This window comes from Herpailurus yagouaroundi, unplaced genomic scaffold (genome assembly GCF_014898765.1).
Source record: "Herpailurus yagouaroundi ecotype Mexico unplaced genomic scaffold, PumYag 355, whole genome shotgun sequence".
NCBI classification, from domain to species: domain Eukaryota; kingdom Metazoa; phylum Chordata; class Mammalia; order Carnivora; family Felidae; genus Herpailurus; species Herpailurus yagouaroundi.
This window is the reverse complement of record NW_024412572.1, coordinates 2,189,612-2,207,103: the sequence shown is the minus strand read 5'-3', so window position 1 is coordinate 2,207,103 and position 17,492 is coordinate 2,189,612. Positions and strand designations below refer to the sequence as shown.

The 17,492-nt window shown below is 52.6% G+C and overlaps 1 protein-coding gene and 1 long non-coding RNA gene across 3 annotated transcripts; one reads left to right on the top strand and one right to left on the bottom strand.

The window, feature by feature from the left end:
* Positions 1-7: 7 nt before the first annotated feature.
* TNFRSF1A (TNF receptor superfamily member 1A) lies at positions 8-12,601 on the bottom strand. 2 transcript variants are annotated; one of them, XM_040462711.1, is made up of 10 exons: positions 12,136-12,601; positions 4,639-4,792; positions 4,261-4,389; positions 3,907-4,056; positions 3,593-3,671; positions 2,017-2,090; positions 1,828-1,890; positions 1,445-1,473; positions 1,015-1,273; positions 8-903 (listed from the first exon to the last, which is right to left on the bottom strand). In XM_040462711.1, the coding sequence occupies exons 1-10, from the start codon at positions 12,172-12,174 to the stop codon at positions 587-589; spliced, it is 1,293 nt and encodes a 430-aa protein (XP_040318645.1). In that variant the 5' UTR covers positions 12,175-12,601; the 3' UTR covers positions 8-586. The 2 variants fall into 2 exon arrangements, with proteins under 2 accessions (XP_040318645.1, XP_040318644.1); XM_040462710.1 differs by having other exon boundaries at positions 1,780-1,890; positions 12,136-12,597.
* On the top strand, positions 1,803-2,160 carry LOC121021984 (uncharacterized). The gene is made up of 2 exons (XR_005786761.1): positions 1,803-1,911; positions 2,091-2,160. It is a non-coding gene; the product is annotated as an uncharacterized LOC121021984 (long non-coding RNA).
* Positions 12,602-17,492: the final 4,891 nt, after the last annotated feature.

Here is a 17,492-nt window from a genome sequence, read left to right as displayed (position 1 = left end):
CACCCCGTCCAGGAGCAGAGCTTTAATTCCAGAGTTTTAGTGTATTTACAAAAGTCCACAGCTCCTGCTGGCCGCCCCATTGTTCTGTGCCTGCCCCTGCCTTCGGACAGGTCAGCTCACCCTGTGCTTGTCCAGGCAGGGGGCGGAGGCGTGCCCAGTTTCTATTAGTGTAACATAATTGATAAAAAAGATTGCTTATCTACTGTGACAAGGGCCCAGGGATCACCCAGAGGCCCCGAAGCTGCGTTGCTGGGTTTTCCAAACCCAAAGTGGGTGATGAGGCATGGCGCCCCTCATCTCTACAACCACAAGCTGGGGCTCCTGGCACACTCAGCCTCTCTCAGGATCACACGCACACATCTGTCACACACAAGGCTGACCCTCCGGCAGTGCTCCGAAAACGGAGAAAATTCTGTGTACACTGAGGGAGTAGCACCAAGTAGGTGGCTGCCAGCTCCTGCCTGCCCCTTCGTGTCCCTTGTCCAGAAAGAGGGGATCCGGAGGGCACCTCGCACCGTCCTTCTGGGCCGCCCCGCCTGTAGGCAGCGGTCCTCAGAGCAGGCCCCTCACGGGGCGGGGCGTGGCCTCACCGGAGGAGGCGGGGCGGGGGCGACAGGGAGGCCGGGGCGCACAGCGCCTCCTCGATGTCCTCCAGGCAGCCGAGCAGGTCCATGTCGCGGAGCACGCGGCCCAGCAGCTCCAGCGTGGCTTCGCGTCGTGGCGTGCGTCGCCGCCAGGCCGCCAGCATGCTGTAGTGCGCCTCGCGCAGGCAGCGCCCGTTCTGCAGCTCCAGCCGCTCGATCTCGTGCTCGCTCAGCCCCAGCCGCCGCACGAACTCCTTCCAGCGCGACGGGGGCACACCGTCCACCACCGCGTACAGCGTCGCCGGGTCGGCGGGATCCGCTGCGAGGAAGCCGGGCGGTGAGCCTCCGGCCGCGGAGGCGGCCCCGCCCGTCCCCTCGCGCGCACGCGCCCTCCAGGAGCTCCACCTACCTGCCCCTGCAAGGAGCTCACCTTCTGGGCGTTGAGTGTCGGTGCTGTCCTCCCACTTCTGAACTGGGGTGGAGATGGGGCTGGAGGCTGGAGCCGCGGAGAGGATGGGGCCAGCCCCCTGGTAGGGTGGAGCCATCTCTCTGGAGACGGATGCAGCCCTCAAATTAGCCCAGTCGCTAGGAGTGAAGGTGGGGCTGGGAGTGAAGGTGGGGCTGGGGGTGAAGGTGGGGCTGGGGATGGGACTGAAGCCTGGACCTGTGGCCAGGGGCTGAGGCTCTCCCTGAAAGAGAGAAGGCACAGCGTTAGTGGAGGAGAGGACGAACAGCCCGAACCTTCTTTATTTCTGGAGGGGGGTTGGAATTAAGGGTGACCGAGGGTCATTTAGGTATTACAAGATTGTAATGGACAATCAGCGGGAAAGACTGGGGGTAGGTTCCTGGTTTCATCTTACCTCTTTTGTAGGTGTTGATTTCCCACAAACTGAAAAAAAAGAAACCAAGCGTCACAAATTTCACTTCCTCTCTCAGCCCTGGCGCCCATACCGGGGCTGGCCCTGGGGACTTGTGGTGACATGCTTCAGGGCCAAAGTGGCCCCAGGGACAAGAGACCTACTGATGCATTGTGACCTCTCACCAAGCCATCAGGGCCACCTCCTGCCAGCGGGGTCCTCAGCAGCAAGCTAAGGGGACACTCCCTCATTTCCCTCCATGCTGATCCCTCTCACCCACTCAACCCCCTCCCACATCCCCCAGCAGCAAGCTTTCCCCTCCCAAGGGCCCCACTCACCGATGGAGAAGAGCTTGGACTTCCGCCGTTGGTAGCGGCACATTAAACCAATGGAGAAGGATAAAACGCAAATGCCGAAGAAGATCACGAGAGGCAGCAGCACTGTGGTGCCTGGAGGCGAGGCAGATTGTGGTGAGAGGAGAAGGGAAGCAGGAAGGGCAGGGCTGGCTGGGTAGGTGGAGGGGCAAGGATTAGGAGAGGGCAGGTGAGCATGGGAAGCGGGTTATTTCTCCTCACCTGGGTCCTGAGGGTCCTTAACAGTTTCCACGATGGGTACGCACAACTTCGTACACTCTGTGTTTTTCTTACAGCTGAAAGAAGAGATCGCACAGGTACGTAGGGGCCCTCCCCCAAGAGGAAGACAGGGGAAAAAGGAAAAAGCAGAAAACTCCATACTGTTGGAAATTTCTTTGCTTTCCAAACATTTTAGCTATCTCTTGAAATAATGGAAATTAAACCTCTCCTGACTCAGAGGAATGAAACGCAAGCCAATCACAAAATCATTTCCTTTTAGAATTGGAAGTAATCTCAAGGAGGCTGTGTAGAAAGAACTAATTCAAAGCAGTAAGGGGCAGGGTGTGAATTCCAGTCCATTCGTTGGCTGGCACTGTGACTCCAAGCAAGTCATTTAACCTGTAAGCCTCAGTTTGCTCATCAGTAAAGTAAGACCCTTACCCACCTGTCAGAATTGAGAAGTGAGATCATTATGCCTGGCATATAGGAAGCACTCGATAAATGGTGGCTGTCACTGAACTGTTGTAAGAATCCCATGGCAAAGAGAGGTTGGAGAGCTTTTTCTTGAGATGACATTGCTAGTGACAATCCCTGACTTTGTGGAAAGAGGGGTCAAACGTGCATGTGAAAATTTTAAAAAGACTTATTTTGGGGGGCAGCCAGAGAACACTCTAGAACAAGCACATCTTCCCCCCCTCTGGAAGCTGTCACTGGGCAGCAGGAGTAATGAGAACTCCATGGGGGGCTAGAAGGAACTTGGGAAGGTCAATGCTCCGCAGGAAGAGGCGACCTCACAAACTCACAGTGAGAACCACATGGAATGAATGTAAAAGCTCTTTGAAGGAGAAAAGACACTTAGTAGAAAAAGAAAACAAATAGTTTGGTGTTACTTTATAGCTGTACAGCTTTGCCAAGTGGATGTCATTATCCTTACTTTAAAGGTAAGAAAACTAAGGTTCAGAGATGTTAAGTAACTTGCCCAAGGTCACACATAAGTGGCTAGGCTGAGATTTGAACTTGTAGAGCCCTCAGAGTTCCTTCTTTGCAAGCAAGTATGCAAGAACAGACCCTGTGGAGCCCAAAGAAGTGAGGAGGCCTGAACAGAGACTGGGGAAGAAATACCATACTGCCTCAAAGATGCCATCACTAAAAAGCACCATCATTTACATACTACATACACACACAGAGCTGCCAGTTAAACCATGATACATCATCAATTGTAAGATGCAGTCTGATTTCAGAGACATGAAAATGTGCGTCCTAGAATCCATGAAGTAGACCCTGTCACCCCAAAATCCAAATGTCTAAGTTCAAAGAACTGCAAGTCCGTGGAGTATGAGCCTCTATTCCCAAAGACTTCTTCAGATTTTAGGAACAATTCTGGCGGGGGGTCGGGAGGGCAGGAAGAAGGACTGTCTGGTGTTTTGACACCAAGAGTCAACCAGTCAGTAAGAACCAGAGCATCCTGGGCTGTCTCCCTTGCCCTGCTGGTGGCTCTCACCTGCAGCCACCCCATTCGCCGCCCCACCCCAAGCCCCCTCACCCGATCCAGTGCCCAGCAGCCAGTGGAGATACTCACTTAACACAAGAGACGCACTCATTCCCTCTTAGAAAGAACCCCGCGTGGCAGGTGCATACAGTATTCTGTGTCTCCTTGCCTGTGGGGAGAGATACAATACAGCTAGAGGAGGGGCACCCTGCACCAAGGACCACAGGGAAAGCTAGGAGGGGCAGGGGGCAGATGGCCAGAATGGTCCCACAGACTTCGGGAGTGGGAAGGAGAGGAAGTGTGGGGTCAGGGGGCTGGGGTACAGAAAGGCAGAGGCCTTTCTCCTGAGACAGGGCCCACCCTGGGGCGGGGAGCGGGGCCGGGCTATGGAGAGCTGTGCTCACAGGAGATCTGCACCGTGCCGTTGAGGCAGAGGCTGCAGTTTAGGCACTGGAAATGGGTTTCACTCCAGTAATACCGGTACTGGTTCTTCCTGCAGCCACACACGGTGTCCCGGTACACTGTGCAAGGAGATATCTCCACCTGGTACATTTCTGGAGGGGGGTGGAGACAGGGTGTGAGCACAACCCCCCCCCCCCCACCGTGTGTGTCTTTCTCTGTACACACGCCCACACCCCTGCACTCAATTATGCATGCACATTCCTGTGTTTGCCCTCACACACAGACAGGCGAGCCCACTGCTCTAACACATCCGCCTGACATTCCATTTAGAGCCCTCGCCACCTCCTGAGACTCACCTTTTCGGCATTTGGAGCAGCTAAGGCACTGTCTGAGGTAGTTCTCTGAAGCAGTAAATGTGCCATTTTCACATTCTCTGCAGTCCGTGTCCAGCCCTGGGCCCGCACAGTCATTGTACAGGTAGGTCCCTGTGATGGGGGATCAGTTAGGTTGCAGTGGGAGCTCAAGGAAGGAGCCCTATGCTAGAGAGAATAGCCAGGGCCACGCCTCTGAAGTCTGTAAGAGAGGAAAGAAGGGAGAAAATCCCAGCCCAGAAGAGGCAGCAAAGTTAGGAGCCTGGAGGTCAGAGACCCCCAAGTTCTAGAATATCTGGAAAAAGCAAAGGAAGAAGCAGGACCCCGTAACTGAGGTGATTCACTGTTCCCACTTTCTCCTACCTTTGTGGCACTTCGTACAGCAAATGGAATTATCTTGAGGGTGAATATATTTTCCTTGCGGACATGGAATAGCTCTCTTCTCCCGGTCCCTGAGGTGAGGGACCAGTCCAGTAACCCTTAATGGGTATATTTCCACCAACAGAGCCAGAAGTACCTGGGGAAGAATCAGACAGAGGAGATCCTATCAGGAGAGGGAGGGTGGGAACCCTAGAGGTAGCAAGTTCAAAGCCTTCCCAGCTCAAGTCCTTTCTCAGTGGAACATTGCCCCCGGGCCATTCCTGCTCACACTGGATATCCTTCCTCTAAGCTTAGACAGCTGGCCCCATGTGATCTAGCACTTAATTCTTCTCTAGTTGTTCTGTGTACTAATTTTTTTGTCCCTCCAAGTTAAGACTAGTAGACCCCAGGCCTGGACTGTATTTTATCCTTATTTTCCCATAGCAGTTAACAGTGCTGGACACAGGGCGGGTGTTTAAGGAATGTTTTTTTTGATTGGGAACTGGTCACCTCAATTGGGGCCCTTACTTCCAACAAGGAGCCTTAAGGATATTAATGTGGTGTTTCTCCTTCTGGGTGCTATGTTCACAGTGTGTTCACTTTGTAAACATCCACAGAGGTGAGCAGTTAGATCTGTGCACTTTCCCGGATTGCGTAATCCCAGTAGAAAGGGTATGTTTATAAAATCAGATTGGAGGGGGCACCTGGGTGGCTCAGTTGGTTAAAGCGTCCAGCTAGACTCTTGGTTTCGGCTCATGATCTCACGGTTCACGCCCCATATCTGCTCTGCACTGACAGCAATGGAGCCCGCTTAGCTGGGATTCTCTCTTCCTCTCTCTCTGCCCCTCCCCTATTTGCGCTCTCTCTCTCTCTCTCTCTCTCTCTTTCAAAATAAACAAATAAATAAATAAACAAATAAATAAAACTTTAAAAATAAATAAAATCAGATTGGAGTGGAAGTAAGTGACGTTTCTGTGGGCACCATTTGTAGGGAGTGGGCAAAAGGAAGAGTTTCTTTATAAATCTGTATCAAAACCTCACTCAGGATTCTGCCCTCAGACCTCATGCTGCATCCCCTTCCACCACTAAATCTGCACAAATACCCCAGGTTGGCCAGGGCAAACGGGGAGGGCAGTAAAAGGGAAAGTTTCAGGGTGGGAATGAGGTAGGAGATTGACAAAGTTTAGGTCCAGGCAGGATTGGAAAAAGGCATGTAGGTTACATACAGTGTATGTATCCAGAGGCTGGTGATCGGGCTCAGGTGACCATCAAGTCAGGAGCTGAGGATGGGCTGGAGTCCTGATGCCCTTTGCACACAGGGGCATTCTGAGAGTCACCTTTTACAGCCTCAGGGCAAGCCCTCAGCAGCTGAATCACTTGCCCAGTTCTGGCTTCAGAGCCAGGGACAGCAAAGCCAGGAGTCAGTGTTGAGCTCCAGCCTAGACTTTTTTCCTTGATCTCTTAATCAGCCTCTTTCTGGCTTTTCCTGGGTCTTGATTTTCTTTTTTTTCCCTCTGCTATAAGAGCTGCTTTATGTAAAGATAAGAGGATGTCCTCAAAGCATGTTAAAATTGGAGAAAAACAGACTAATCTGATCACAGAAACCCCAGTCCGAGACAGGACAGCACAGCAGCCCACAGCCCGGTAGGCAGGCAGGCAGGTCGTGCTTGCCCTGAGTCACCCTCTGGGAGACACTGCAGCCTGGAAGCTGGAGCCTCAGCCACAATCAGAAGCCACACTGAGAAACAGAGCAGCGGCCAAGTCAGGGCTGCGCTCCCCTACTCAGAGAGCAGTCCCCTCCCTGAGCCACTCCAGCATGCCGTCTCCCCTGAACAAGACAGGGGCGTCCAGGGCCACAGGAATAATTCAGGGTGGTTATGGGAAGAACTTCCCAATCCTGAAATTGTGGTTCCTTTCCCCGAAGAGCTCTCAGGACCCAAGGTTACTGGCACTTGAAATTCCATGCAGGGCCCCCTCCTGCAGGAGCAAAGCCAACCGGCAGAGACAGTCAGGAAGAAAAACTGGGGGCTCCAGTTCTGCCTCCCCCCACCCCCCACAGCATTGGTGGGGAGCCTTTCAGGGACCACAGGCCTCTGAGGAGTAAGCTTCCAAGGAAGGACGGAGGGAGGGAGGGAGAGAGGCTTTCTCGAGCCTAGCATCCCCCTGCGTCTCCAGCACTTTGGGGGTTAAGTCAGATCCGGGAAAGAGAAATCTTTTCCCAGCAACTCCGCCCAGTGACTCAGGCCAGGGAGGGAGGGCATCTAGGGGAAGGGAGATAGAACCAGCAGCTTCCCCAGCTCCTCAAGGGTCATGAGTCAGCACGAAGGCTGAAGGGACCAGCCAGCAATGAGAACCCCATCTGAGCCCTTTCTCCTGTGGGCCAGGCTCTCCTTCCAACCCCCACTCGGAGCACACTTCCTCCCCCCGCCACCCTCCCCTTCAAAAGAGTCGGCAACAGACCCCTGTCCCACTTGGCCCGCATATTTCGGGAAATGGCCCCCTCTCCCAATCCATCCCAAAGGGAAGTCTCCTCAACCCCTGGCTTCCTCCCAGCGGGCCACTACCCACCCCCACTGAGGGGCCACTCAGCTCTTTCTCCGCCCCTCAGCATCCTTCCTTTCGACCAGGCCCCACCCAGGCTCCTCCTCCCCATCCAACCAGTCCCCAACCGACCAGCCCTTTCCCTGGATTCTCACAGGAGGCCCCTGACACCCCCCAGTTCCAAAAGGAAGTAAACGAAAGCTGCCCTCCCACCCGGGGTTCACTGCATTCCCACAGCCTGACTGATTCTGGCCAGTTGGATTGGGTTTGGGGACCTCCCTGGGGTCCCCAAACAATCCTTAGGAAATAAGGCCAGTTCTGAGTCTCCATAGCCCCTCCCTGCAAGGCCACTGGCAGCACAGGAAAAACTCCAGAGCCCTGAACGCTCACTTCCAGGAGTAAGGAGGCAGGCAAGAAGGGATGTAAGACAGCCAGCACTATTTCCCAGGTCTCTCATAGTCCCCAGCAGTGCCCCAGCCAGCCTGCTCTTGACCCCTCCTAGCCAGGGCCTCAGGCCCCCACCAGTCGGCACCAGCTGGCTCTGGGGAGCGTGTCCTTCTTAGCAGCTGCACCTTGCAGCTGAATTAGGAGGTGAGCTCTGAGAGCAAAGACCCTAGCCAGCCTGCACCTGTCGCCTGGAGCAGGGGAAGGGCAGGAAGCTGGGAGGTGCCTGGGGAGAGACAGTTGAGGGGGTGGCCCAGCACCCCTCCAACTCCCCCACAACTTCCGCTTGGGGAGACTTTAAAGTGAGACTTCCTGTACCAGGGCTGCAGAGGGGGCGGAGAGGATGAGAGCAGAGCGACCCTGTGGTCTAACCCTGACCCGGCACCTCATGACCTAGCTGTGCCCTTCCCCTGCATTAATTTGTTCACAAAATTAAAATGTGTTTGTTCTTTTAATGTCAATCTTCGGGGAGCTTATGACAGCTTCTCCTCTAAGAGCTCGGTTGAGATCCCACCTCCCTCCGCTGAAGCCCTCCATTAATGCCACTTCCTCCTCTTGAGCTCATTAGATGCCCAGCCCCCTGTGAAGACCAATAACAGGAATTAACTATATCTACTTTGGGATCTTATTATAATATAATTATCCTGAGCGTGTAGATATGATCTCCCCGAAAGGACCATAAACTCTTATGAGATAAGCGATCAGAAAGAGCGTGTGTGGTCAGAGATAGTGTCTTATGGTCTTGGTATCTTCCCAGCCCCCAAAACCAAAGGAGCAAAATAATCACTGATTGGCCAATCTAACGACTCATCTGTCTTCCACTCCAGTCGAAGCCAGTGACTCCCAGAGAGGGAAATAGAAGAGTCAGGGCTCCCGTGAAGGAACATACTCATCTCCAGGGGAGAGTGGTCAAACTATGCCCACTCCTTCCCACACGCATGCACACACACGCACACTCCCTTTTGAGTATCACTGGTGAATGATCCAAAGGCAGATAAGAGTTTGAGAAGCCCTGCTCTAGTCTGTTAGGTATGCACTTCATTTAGCTGTTCCCAGACCCTCAACATGCCCCAAACCTAGTTCATCAATCTCTTGGTCTAGACAAATGTTACACCACCAACTTCTCAGCACCCACAGTGTGAGAGCTTTGCCACCCTTCTCTCCTCAAGGTCCCCCGTCCCGATCCTGCGGCCATCCAGCCTGTCAGTTCATCTCGCCAGTCCGTCTTCCATGATCTCTCAGTCCTGTCCATAATCATGGGTTGCCTCACGCTCGCATTATTGCAACTGTCTTCCAGCTGATGGCCCAGCCACCAGCCTCTTTCCTGCTCCAATCCATCCTACGCACTTTATCTGTGTTCATGCTTCAACTTGTACCCACATGTGTGGGAATCTTCTTCTCCAGAGCCTGACCTTGAACATCAGTTCCACACAAGTCACTCCTTCCCTGTGTGAGTATTTGCAGAGGTACCTCACTGCTATTCTGAACACACTCCCAGCTGCCATGGGTCTTTCAGAGAACTGCTCCTGAATGAATGAATGAATGAATGAATGAATGAATTCCTCGAATTCCTCTACTTGGGACTACATTCAAAGTCTCTCTTCATCCCCGCCCCCACTCCCTCTAATTTTCTCATTCTCACATCTTCTTGTTCCTCAACATGGTCCTTCCATCTCCAGCCAAGGTGTTCAGCTTCCTGCCACCACCATCCCCAATACAAAATCCCACCTCTCCATTCCCCTACTCTCCCTCAAACCAGTCTCCCTTCTTTCTAGCCACGCTGCCAGTCAGTGACTTTGAATCTCAACTCCAAATCCAGTTTTCTATGAGGCTTTCCCTTCCTCATTCCATCTGACCAATGCCTGTTCCTCGAGTCATTCCATAGAGTTAGGGAGTATCACATGGGCACCAGGTCCCATATAGCTGCTAGGGACCTAGTGAATTCACGCCACCCATGCTATCAAGCTCTCAGCCAGGTCAGAGACAATCCATTCATTGTAGGCTCTGCAGTCTATGCAGGAGGGGTTCCTGGGGCAGAGACACCAGAGATGAGGCCAGCTAAGCAAGAAAAAGCAGCTGGATGATGCTCATTCCCTTCCCTGGTCCTGCCTCCCATCCGTGTCCCAGGGCACCACATCAAAACGCTTTTGTGGATATTCTCCCCAGACTGTTCTGAGCTCATTTTTTTGCTGTAAGCCATCTTGGCTCCCAGACTGCAAGCTCTTTGAGAACAGCAAAATCCTAGGAGCTTTGCCACACTCTCTCCTGTATTCTTCTCCACTACCTCCCACACACACAACCACACATATACTCTGGTGCGTTCGGTATTGCCCAGTGACTGGTGAGCAATTGAAAACAGCTCAGGCCTTTCATTCCTTCTCTTTCCCCTCCAGCTCCAAGTTGAACTTGGGTCCCTTCACAGCCAACCTCCCACCTGCCATCTTCCGCCCCTGCCACCAGGCACTTCCCTTTATCTCTTCAGGCCTCCTCTGTCTTCCAAGCACAGGAGCCCCCGAGTAATCCCTACTATACTAACAAAACAAATCTAACGCTTACTGAGTGCTTTCTATTTGCTAGACCTTATTCTTCTACTAGAATGTAGACTCCGTGGGGGCAGAGATTTCGTTCACTGCTGTCACCCCAGCACTTAAAATAATGTCTAGCACAGACCCAGCACTTAATACTTTGAAGATCTAACACGCAGTAGACCCTTGAACAATGCAGAGATTAGGAGTATCAGCATCCCCCCACTTAATCACAAATCCACGTATAACTTTTGACTCCCCCCAAAACTTAACTAATAGCCTACTGTTGACTGGAAGCCTTACCGATAACATCAACAATTGATGAACACATACTTTGTGTGTTATGTGTATTATATGCCGCATCCTTACAAGAAAGTAAGCCAGAGAAAAGGAAATGTTAGTAAGAAAATTAGAAAAAGAAAATATGTTTACAGTACTGTATTTAATGGGAAAGAAATCCACATATAAGTGGACGTGCACAGTTCAAACCCATGTTTGTTCAAGGGTCAACTGTGTGTCAATCTATTTAATCTTCAAAACACCATTAGGAAGTAGTGATCATTATATCCATTTTAGAGATAAAGAAACTAAGACATGAAAGGTTACGTAGCCTGCTCAAGTTCGGGCAGCTAGTCTGTGAGGGAGCCAGGATTTGAATCCAAGTGATGTACCCCCAAAGAGAGAAGAGAAGACAAGGCAGTCGGATGGGGGCTGAGGGAGCCTGGGAGAAGGACAGACTTGAGAGAAGTCATGAGACAGGCTGGGGAGACAGGAGGTGAGACAGTGAGAATAAGAGTAAGAACTCAGGTTGAGAGAGAGGTGCTGCACGGGGAATCACGGTCTGGAGATGTGGACTTCCAGCAGAAAAGAGAGGGAGAGGGAGGCACCAGAGGGAAAAAGGTTCAGAAAGGAGACTTCTGGGGAAACCAACAGAAAAGGAAGAAATGGTTAGTAGAGACAGGACAAGACCCAGAGAGGACAGTGCGGAAGATGGGGGCCAGAGACAGGCAGGGACCCAGGAGAAACTGGCCAACCACAGGCCAGGAAAATCCGCCCTACTAGGTGGGGGACAGGGGCTCCCGGTATCGCACAGGCTGATTCCAGGACATGCAGGGAGATGGAGGATACATTGAAACAAGGCTGAGGCACAAGAAAGGGACATTTTCCAGTGACGAAAACAACTTTCTACTAACTTCCCCAAACTGATCTGTGGAAGAAGAAACGAAGAGATTGTTGTTTGGGTCTGTGGGGAGGGGGCTGAAGGCTGGCCACAGGGTCTGGGACCAGGTGGAGGCGCTGGCAGCTGTCTAGAGTCAGTCCAACGGAGGGCACCTGCCTAGAAGCTGAGCCAGAAGCAGAGAGTGGGGAATGCCAGCAGGTGGGCGTCCTGGCCCTGGGGGGCTCTCCACTGCCCTGTCCCTATCCGGTTCCCACTCCACTCCCAAATACCCCCTCTCCACACGGGCACACACACACAGCATCCCAAACTTACCCACCAGCCCATCTCCATTCCCGGACTCAGTTTCCCCCTTCACTAGCATCCAACTCCTACGCCCTGCCAAGGTTTGTTCAGCCAGAGCCCACGGGCAGCCTCACCTCTCCCACCCCACACACACCGGCTGGCCAGCTGACCGGAGGACAGAACTCTGAATCATCTGGACTCCGAGAGGACGAAACGTCCTTCTTCCACTCCTTTCCTTACCCTTCCGAAATGCGCCCCGCCTCCGGGGATCACCTGCCCCCACATTCCTGGCCACCCCAAAGCCCAGCAAACTTCCTTGGCTGTCCTCGGGTTCCCTTTCACCCTCGGCCTTGCCTCCGACTCAGAGCAGGCCTCAGAATGGGAAACCCGAACTTCTGGCCGAGTTTGAAGTTGGGCCACGCCGGCCGAAGGTCGGGGCCCGGGGCGAGGGCCCACTCCGGAGGGGCGGCGCCCTCCCCCCTCCTCCCCCCCGCCCCCAGCCCACTAGGCCCTCGTCCGGGGTCTTACCAGTGGCTGCAGCAGGCCAGGCACGGTGGGGAGGCCCATGTCCGGCCAGTTGTGACTTCTCACTCCCCCATCAGGGCTCAGGCAGTGGCGGCGGCGGCGGCGGCGGCGGCGGCGACCGGAGTCCGGGATGCGCGGGGTCGGGAGGTCCCAAGAAGAGCCCGCACCCCGGGGAGGGAAGCTGAGCGGGATGGGGTTGGGGTGAAGGTCACCGCCTGATCCCAGGGACCTCACACCCCGAAGGCCAGAGCCGGAGCCGAGTCCGGAGAACTGGGAGAAAACTAAAGCAGAAAGGAGAGTGGAGGTAGAAGGGAAGGGAGAGTGGCAGATGGGGTGTTGCAACTTCGGGACAGGAAGAGCCTGGGGGAGGAGACAGGAGGAGGCGGGAGGAGGGGGGCGAAGGTCTTTAACCCTTCGTAGCTCAGTCAGAGGCGCCAGAGTCCCGGATCCAGCAGCCTGGTGCCCGCAACCCACCAATCGGACCCCTCCCGACCCACCCCCCCACCCCCACCCCCCACGGCGCGATAAGCCCCTCCCTCCTCACCCAGTCACCCGGCCTTCCCCACGTGAACACCACTGGAACGATTCAGGGCTTTGGAGTCAAACTCACTGGGTTTCAGTTCAGAATCCTCTGCCTTTGAGCTGGGTGGTCTGGGACAAATAACTAACACTCTCTGGGTCTGTTTTCCAGTTTGTGAAATGGAGAGAGAACACCTAGCTCATGGGGTTACTGTAAGGACTGACTGAGACAGGACAGGTAAGCATATGATCCATGACAGGTACTCGGTGTTCCTTAAGAACTCTTCCCTTAGCCCCAGAGTTCTCCACCGACACCCCAAATCTCTCGCTTTCTTGGGAATTTACCCCTCCGACCCAAACTCAAACTTGGAGTAAACCCAAACCCTAGTTTTCTGCCCTCACTGGGGCCCTGATACCCCCCCCCCCCAATCTGGTGCTCATTCACTCTCTGCCGGGCTGGGACCCCCCAGGCGCTGATGTGCCTCTGCCGCAAAAAAAAAAAAAAAAAAAAAAAAAAAAAAAAAAAAAAAAAAAAAAACCGCAAAATCTCCACCAAGCCTCCTTTATTGACAGTAACAATGCCTAGCCCACCTACATGGGAAAAATGCTGTCATGAGGCTTGATGAGATCATTATTCGTGAAAATCACAGATACCTGGATCAGGTATTACCAGTATATTCTCAGTGCCCCCTTTCCCAAATACTCTGATACATCAATCCAAATTGACCTTAGACATAATCTGCTGCAGCACCTTGTTTTATAGATTAATCGTGTGATTCTTTTTTTTATTTAAAATTTTTTTATGTTTAATTTTGAGAGAGAGACAGAGAGCTAGTGGGGGAGAGGCAGAGAGAGGGAGACACAGAATCCCAAGCAGGCTCCAGGCTCCGAGCTGTCAGCACAGAGCCCGACACAGGGCTCAAACTCACAACCCTTGAGATCATGACCTGAGGCGAAGTCTCAGAGAAAACCGAGGCCTGGGGACACACAAGGCATGTTCTCTGCACCGCCAGCTGAAACCCCCGAGCCCCAACTTCAGTCCAAAGGCCCATTTTGCTATGATAGACACATTGCCACTTTTCTATCCGTCCCCTTGAGTCAGACACCACACTCTGACTCTGGGTATTTCATGCCACCCCCATTTGTGCAGGGTCTCACCCAAATGAATCCCACAACAAGGCTACAACGTTCACCCAAATATCCTATAGGCACAATGACCTTCACTATACCCCATCCAGGCCCAAGGTCCTCCATCTACTGAGGTTGCTAGAAACGCAGGGAGACTGGAGGGTGAGGTCCTAGGTCTTTGTGACTTGGAATCAGAGCTCCTGGTTCCCTCTCCCCATGATCTTCCAGCTGACCTCACACCTTAGACTCCACACTCCCTGGCTCTCCCTGGCCTCCCCTTTTTGATCCCAAGAGTAGGACATCTGTAGATGACAGTGGAGCTCAGATGCCTCCCACCTCTCTCTGGCTGACTTCACTCCACCCCATCCTCCAGCTTCTGAAGAAAAAAGTGCTTACCATATATGAAGCATTCAATAAGTGGTAGCAATGTTAAGAGTTGCACAATTAGTCGCGCCTGAGTGGCTCAGTCCGTCAAACACTGACTTCAGCTCAGGTCATGATTTCACGGTTTGTGAGTTCGAGCCCCACGTTGGGCTCTGTGCTGACAGCTCAGAGCCTGGAGCCTGCTTCAGATTCTGTGTCTCCCTCTCTCTCTGCCTCTCCCCTGCTAGCTCTCTGTCTCTCCCTCAAAAATAAACACAAAAATTTTTTAATAAAAAAAAAGAGTTGCACAATTAATACTATTCACAATTAATAACTTTAATGTCCTAATTTTTAGTGTTACAAGGAATTTTTAATAGTCTGTGTCAGTTGTCAAAGCCATTATATGTAGCCTGGTGCAAAGAGAGTTTCTTTCATTGTTTAGGATAAATGTGTATTTACTTTAAATTTTGAAAAATATGATATTAATTTGTTCAATAAATTATGTTTTTAAAAAAATGGTTTGGGGAACCTGGGTGGCTCAGTCAGTGCAGCAACTGACTTCGGCTCAGGTCATGATCTCATGGCTTGTGAGTTAGAGCCCCGATGGCCCTGTGTTGGCCTCTGTGCTGACAGCTCAGAGCCTGGAGCCTGCTTCAGATTCTGTCTCTTCCTCTCTCTCTCTGCCCCTCCCCTGCTCGTTGTCTGTCTTTCTCTGTCTCTCAAAAATAAATAAACGTTGAAACAAATAGTGAGGGATGGATGCTTGTAAGAACATGAAGGGCTGGGGTGCCTGGCTGGCTCGGTAGGAAGAGGATGCAAATCTTGATCTCCAGGTCAGGAGTTCAAGTCCTACCATGGGTATAGAGATTACTACAAAAATAAATAAAAACTTAAAAAAAAAAAAAAAGGATTATGAAAGGCTAACTAATCTCATGGAGGAGGTGAGAATGTAGCCATAATCCTTCCAGGGCAAAAAAGAAATAATGGAGGGAGAGAATGGAGAGATGGGGAAATAGCAGAGGGGCGACTAGGGGATGATGGAATTGGCCGTTATGGCTTGTAGAGCAATGGATGAAGACAGAAGAGCAGAGACCCCTCCCCATCACATGTCGCACACACCCCCACAGCAGCACAGAGTGATCGCAAAGGCACTGGATTCCAATTCAAGGTGACGTGGGTTCTAGCCCCAGCCCTGCCATCCAACTCCATGTGTGGCACGGAGACATGGTGGGTCATAGCAGGAGACCTGGCTCCAAGCTGGGTCTGTAAGAATCATGAGCTTGGGCAAGTCACTTCACCTGCTAACCTGCCCTAGACGGAAAAGGAGGCAACCTAAAGCCTTTCTTCTCTGACACCAATTCTAACTCCTAAACCATGGGGTCCACCGGTACGTACAGATAGGGCATGGAGATAAGGAAACTCCAGCATGGTTAGTAGGGGTGGGTGGTGGGGGTAGAGGAACTGATTGCCATCATCCATAATGAAGTCTGCCAGAGGAGAGGGGCTGGGCCCGGGGAGGGGCAAGGCCCAGGCTGGGCTGCGGCAGAAAGCAGACGAGGGCTCAGAGGAGGACACCACTGGACACCAATGGTGGTTGTGACACCACCATTTCCCCCCATCAGTTTGAGTTCAGGAAAGGGAAGTCAGAAGTCCTCACGTCAGTTCCTGATCACAACCTTTCTTACCTCTCCACTCCCTTCACCATCTCCCCCTCTTTCCCCAAGGTTCCCATGGCCCCCAGGACAGGGAGATTGTAACTGAGAGGGGTAAGACCAAGGCAGCAAGGGAAGTGTCCCCAAAGATGACGAGGAATAGTAACTTCCGGATGCCAGGTCTGATGCTAGAGAAAGGAACCAGGGTTCCCAAAACTGGGGTTCAACTCACACACCCCTCAGTTTATCCTTTATTAAAAGCGGTGTGGCGGGGGGGGGGGATTGCTGTTGCTGCTGCTCTCTCTGCAATGATGAGAGAATACAGCATAGCAGGCTTTGAAGTTCCAGAAGAAACTGGCCCGAGTCTCATCCTCCCACACCACCCCCACTACCGGACAGTTGATGGGGAGGTGGGCAGGTGAGGGCTTTATCTTACAGCTGCATGGAAGGTGGCACTCAGTGATCACAGAGGAAGATTACTGATGACAGTAAGTAAAGTTGGGGAGGACAAGAAAGTCCAGACAGTGGACGATGGTAAGTCATCCCAAGCATTGCCCAGTAGGTCTCCCAAGGAGAGCAGCACCATGACTTCGCTCTTGCACCCTAACCTGGTGATGGGCACCTAGCACGTGCTCAGCAACGCCCATGGAGGAGCTGGCAGCAAAGTTTGTCTCTGCCAATGCCCCTGAAGAATGGACCCTTCCATAGTGAAGCCAAGGGGTATGGAAGTCTGGGGCCCAGGGACTTGCATCCACTCCCTACCCCCATACAGCCCTCCAGACATTCCTTATGCAACATACATTTGTTGAGCACCTGCCTACTTGCTCCAAGCGGGACACTGGGCTAGACCCTGAGGATACATAAATGAACAAGATTCATTCCCTGACCACAAGGAGCTCACAGCCTAGCTGGGGAGGCAGACACAAGTGAACGAGAAGGTATGATGCAACATCAGCACCCCAAGAGACGTTATGCTATGCTATGGGAGGCCAGGGGAGAGGGAAGTGAGCAAATCTGGGGCAGACAAGAAAGGGCAGAAGGCTTCACAGAAGTAGAGGTGTCTGAGTAGGGTTCTAAGGGATACACAGGAGTTCTCCAGATGGTGTGGAAAGCTTCCAGGCCGAGGAAATAGCTTGAGCAAATATGTAGAGGTATGAAAGACACAGAGGCATTGGGGTACGGCTCCGTGGGGGCACAGGCTAGATGGGGCTGGAAAAGGCCTGGAGCCAACTAGGAATGGCTAAGCCTTGACTACATTGGTCTGCTCCGGCCCCTGCCCTAGGAAGGGGAATTGCCCAAGAACGAACAAAGGGGGCTTTTGGGTGGGGTTCCCCACTCAAGTTCAAGAAGAGGATCAAATGTCTGTGTCACTGGAAAGCAGTGTGGCCAGGCCCGGGGTTGGCTTCAGTCATCTTTGGGTAGGAAACCTGTGCATGCCTTTGTGTGCCCTTGCTTGTGTTTTGTTTCCGGTCGCCAGTGGTTTCCTAGGAAGGTTCCTTGTCTAAGCTCCAAGTTTGGCTTGGCTGATCCCAGGGAAAAGGAGACTTGTTTGCACTTGGGTAGGGAAATCAGAGTCTTCTAGAGGCAGGACCAGAGGGCACAGGACAGAAGCCAGGGCAATTATGGGCAGGTTCCCTGGCCCCCGTTTCCTGGGCAATTTCTTTTTTTTTTTTTTTTTTTTTTTTTTAACGTTTATTT

Coding starts and splice junctions, on each gene's coding strand:
- TNFRSF1A (XM_040462710.1), bottom strand. CDS start 12,174: ATGGGCCTCCCCACCGTGCCTGGCCTGCTGCAGCCACTG. Junction 3,672..3,906: donor CGGCACGGTGCAGATCTCCT/GTGAGCACAGCT, acceptor CTCTCCCCACAG/GCAAGGAGACACAGAATACT. Junction 1,474..1,779: donor GTCCAAGCTCTTCTCCATCG/GTGAGTGGGGCC, acceptor CTTTTTTTTCAG/TTTGTGGGAAATCAACACCT.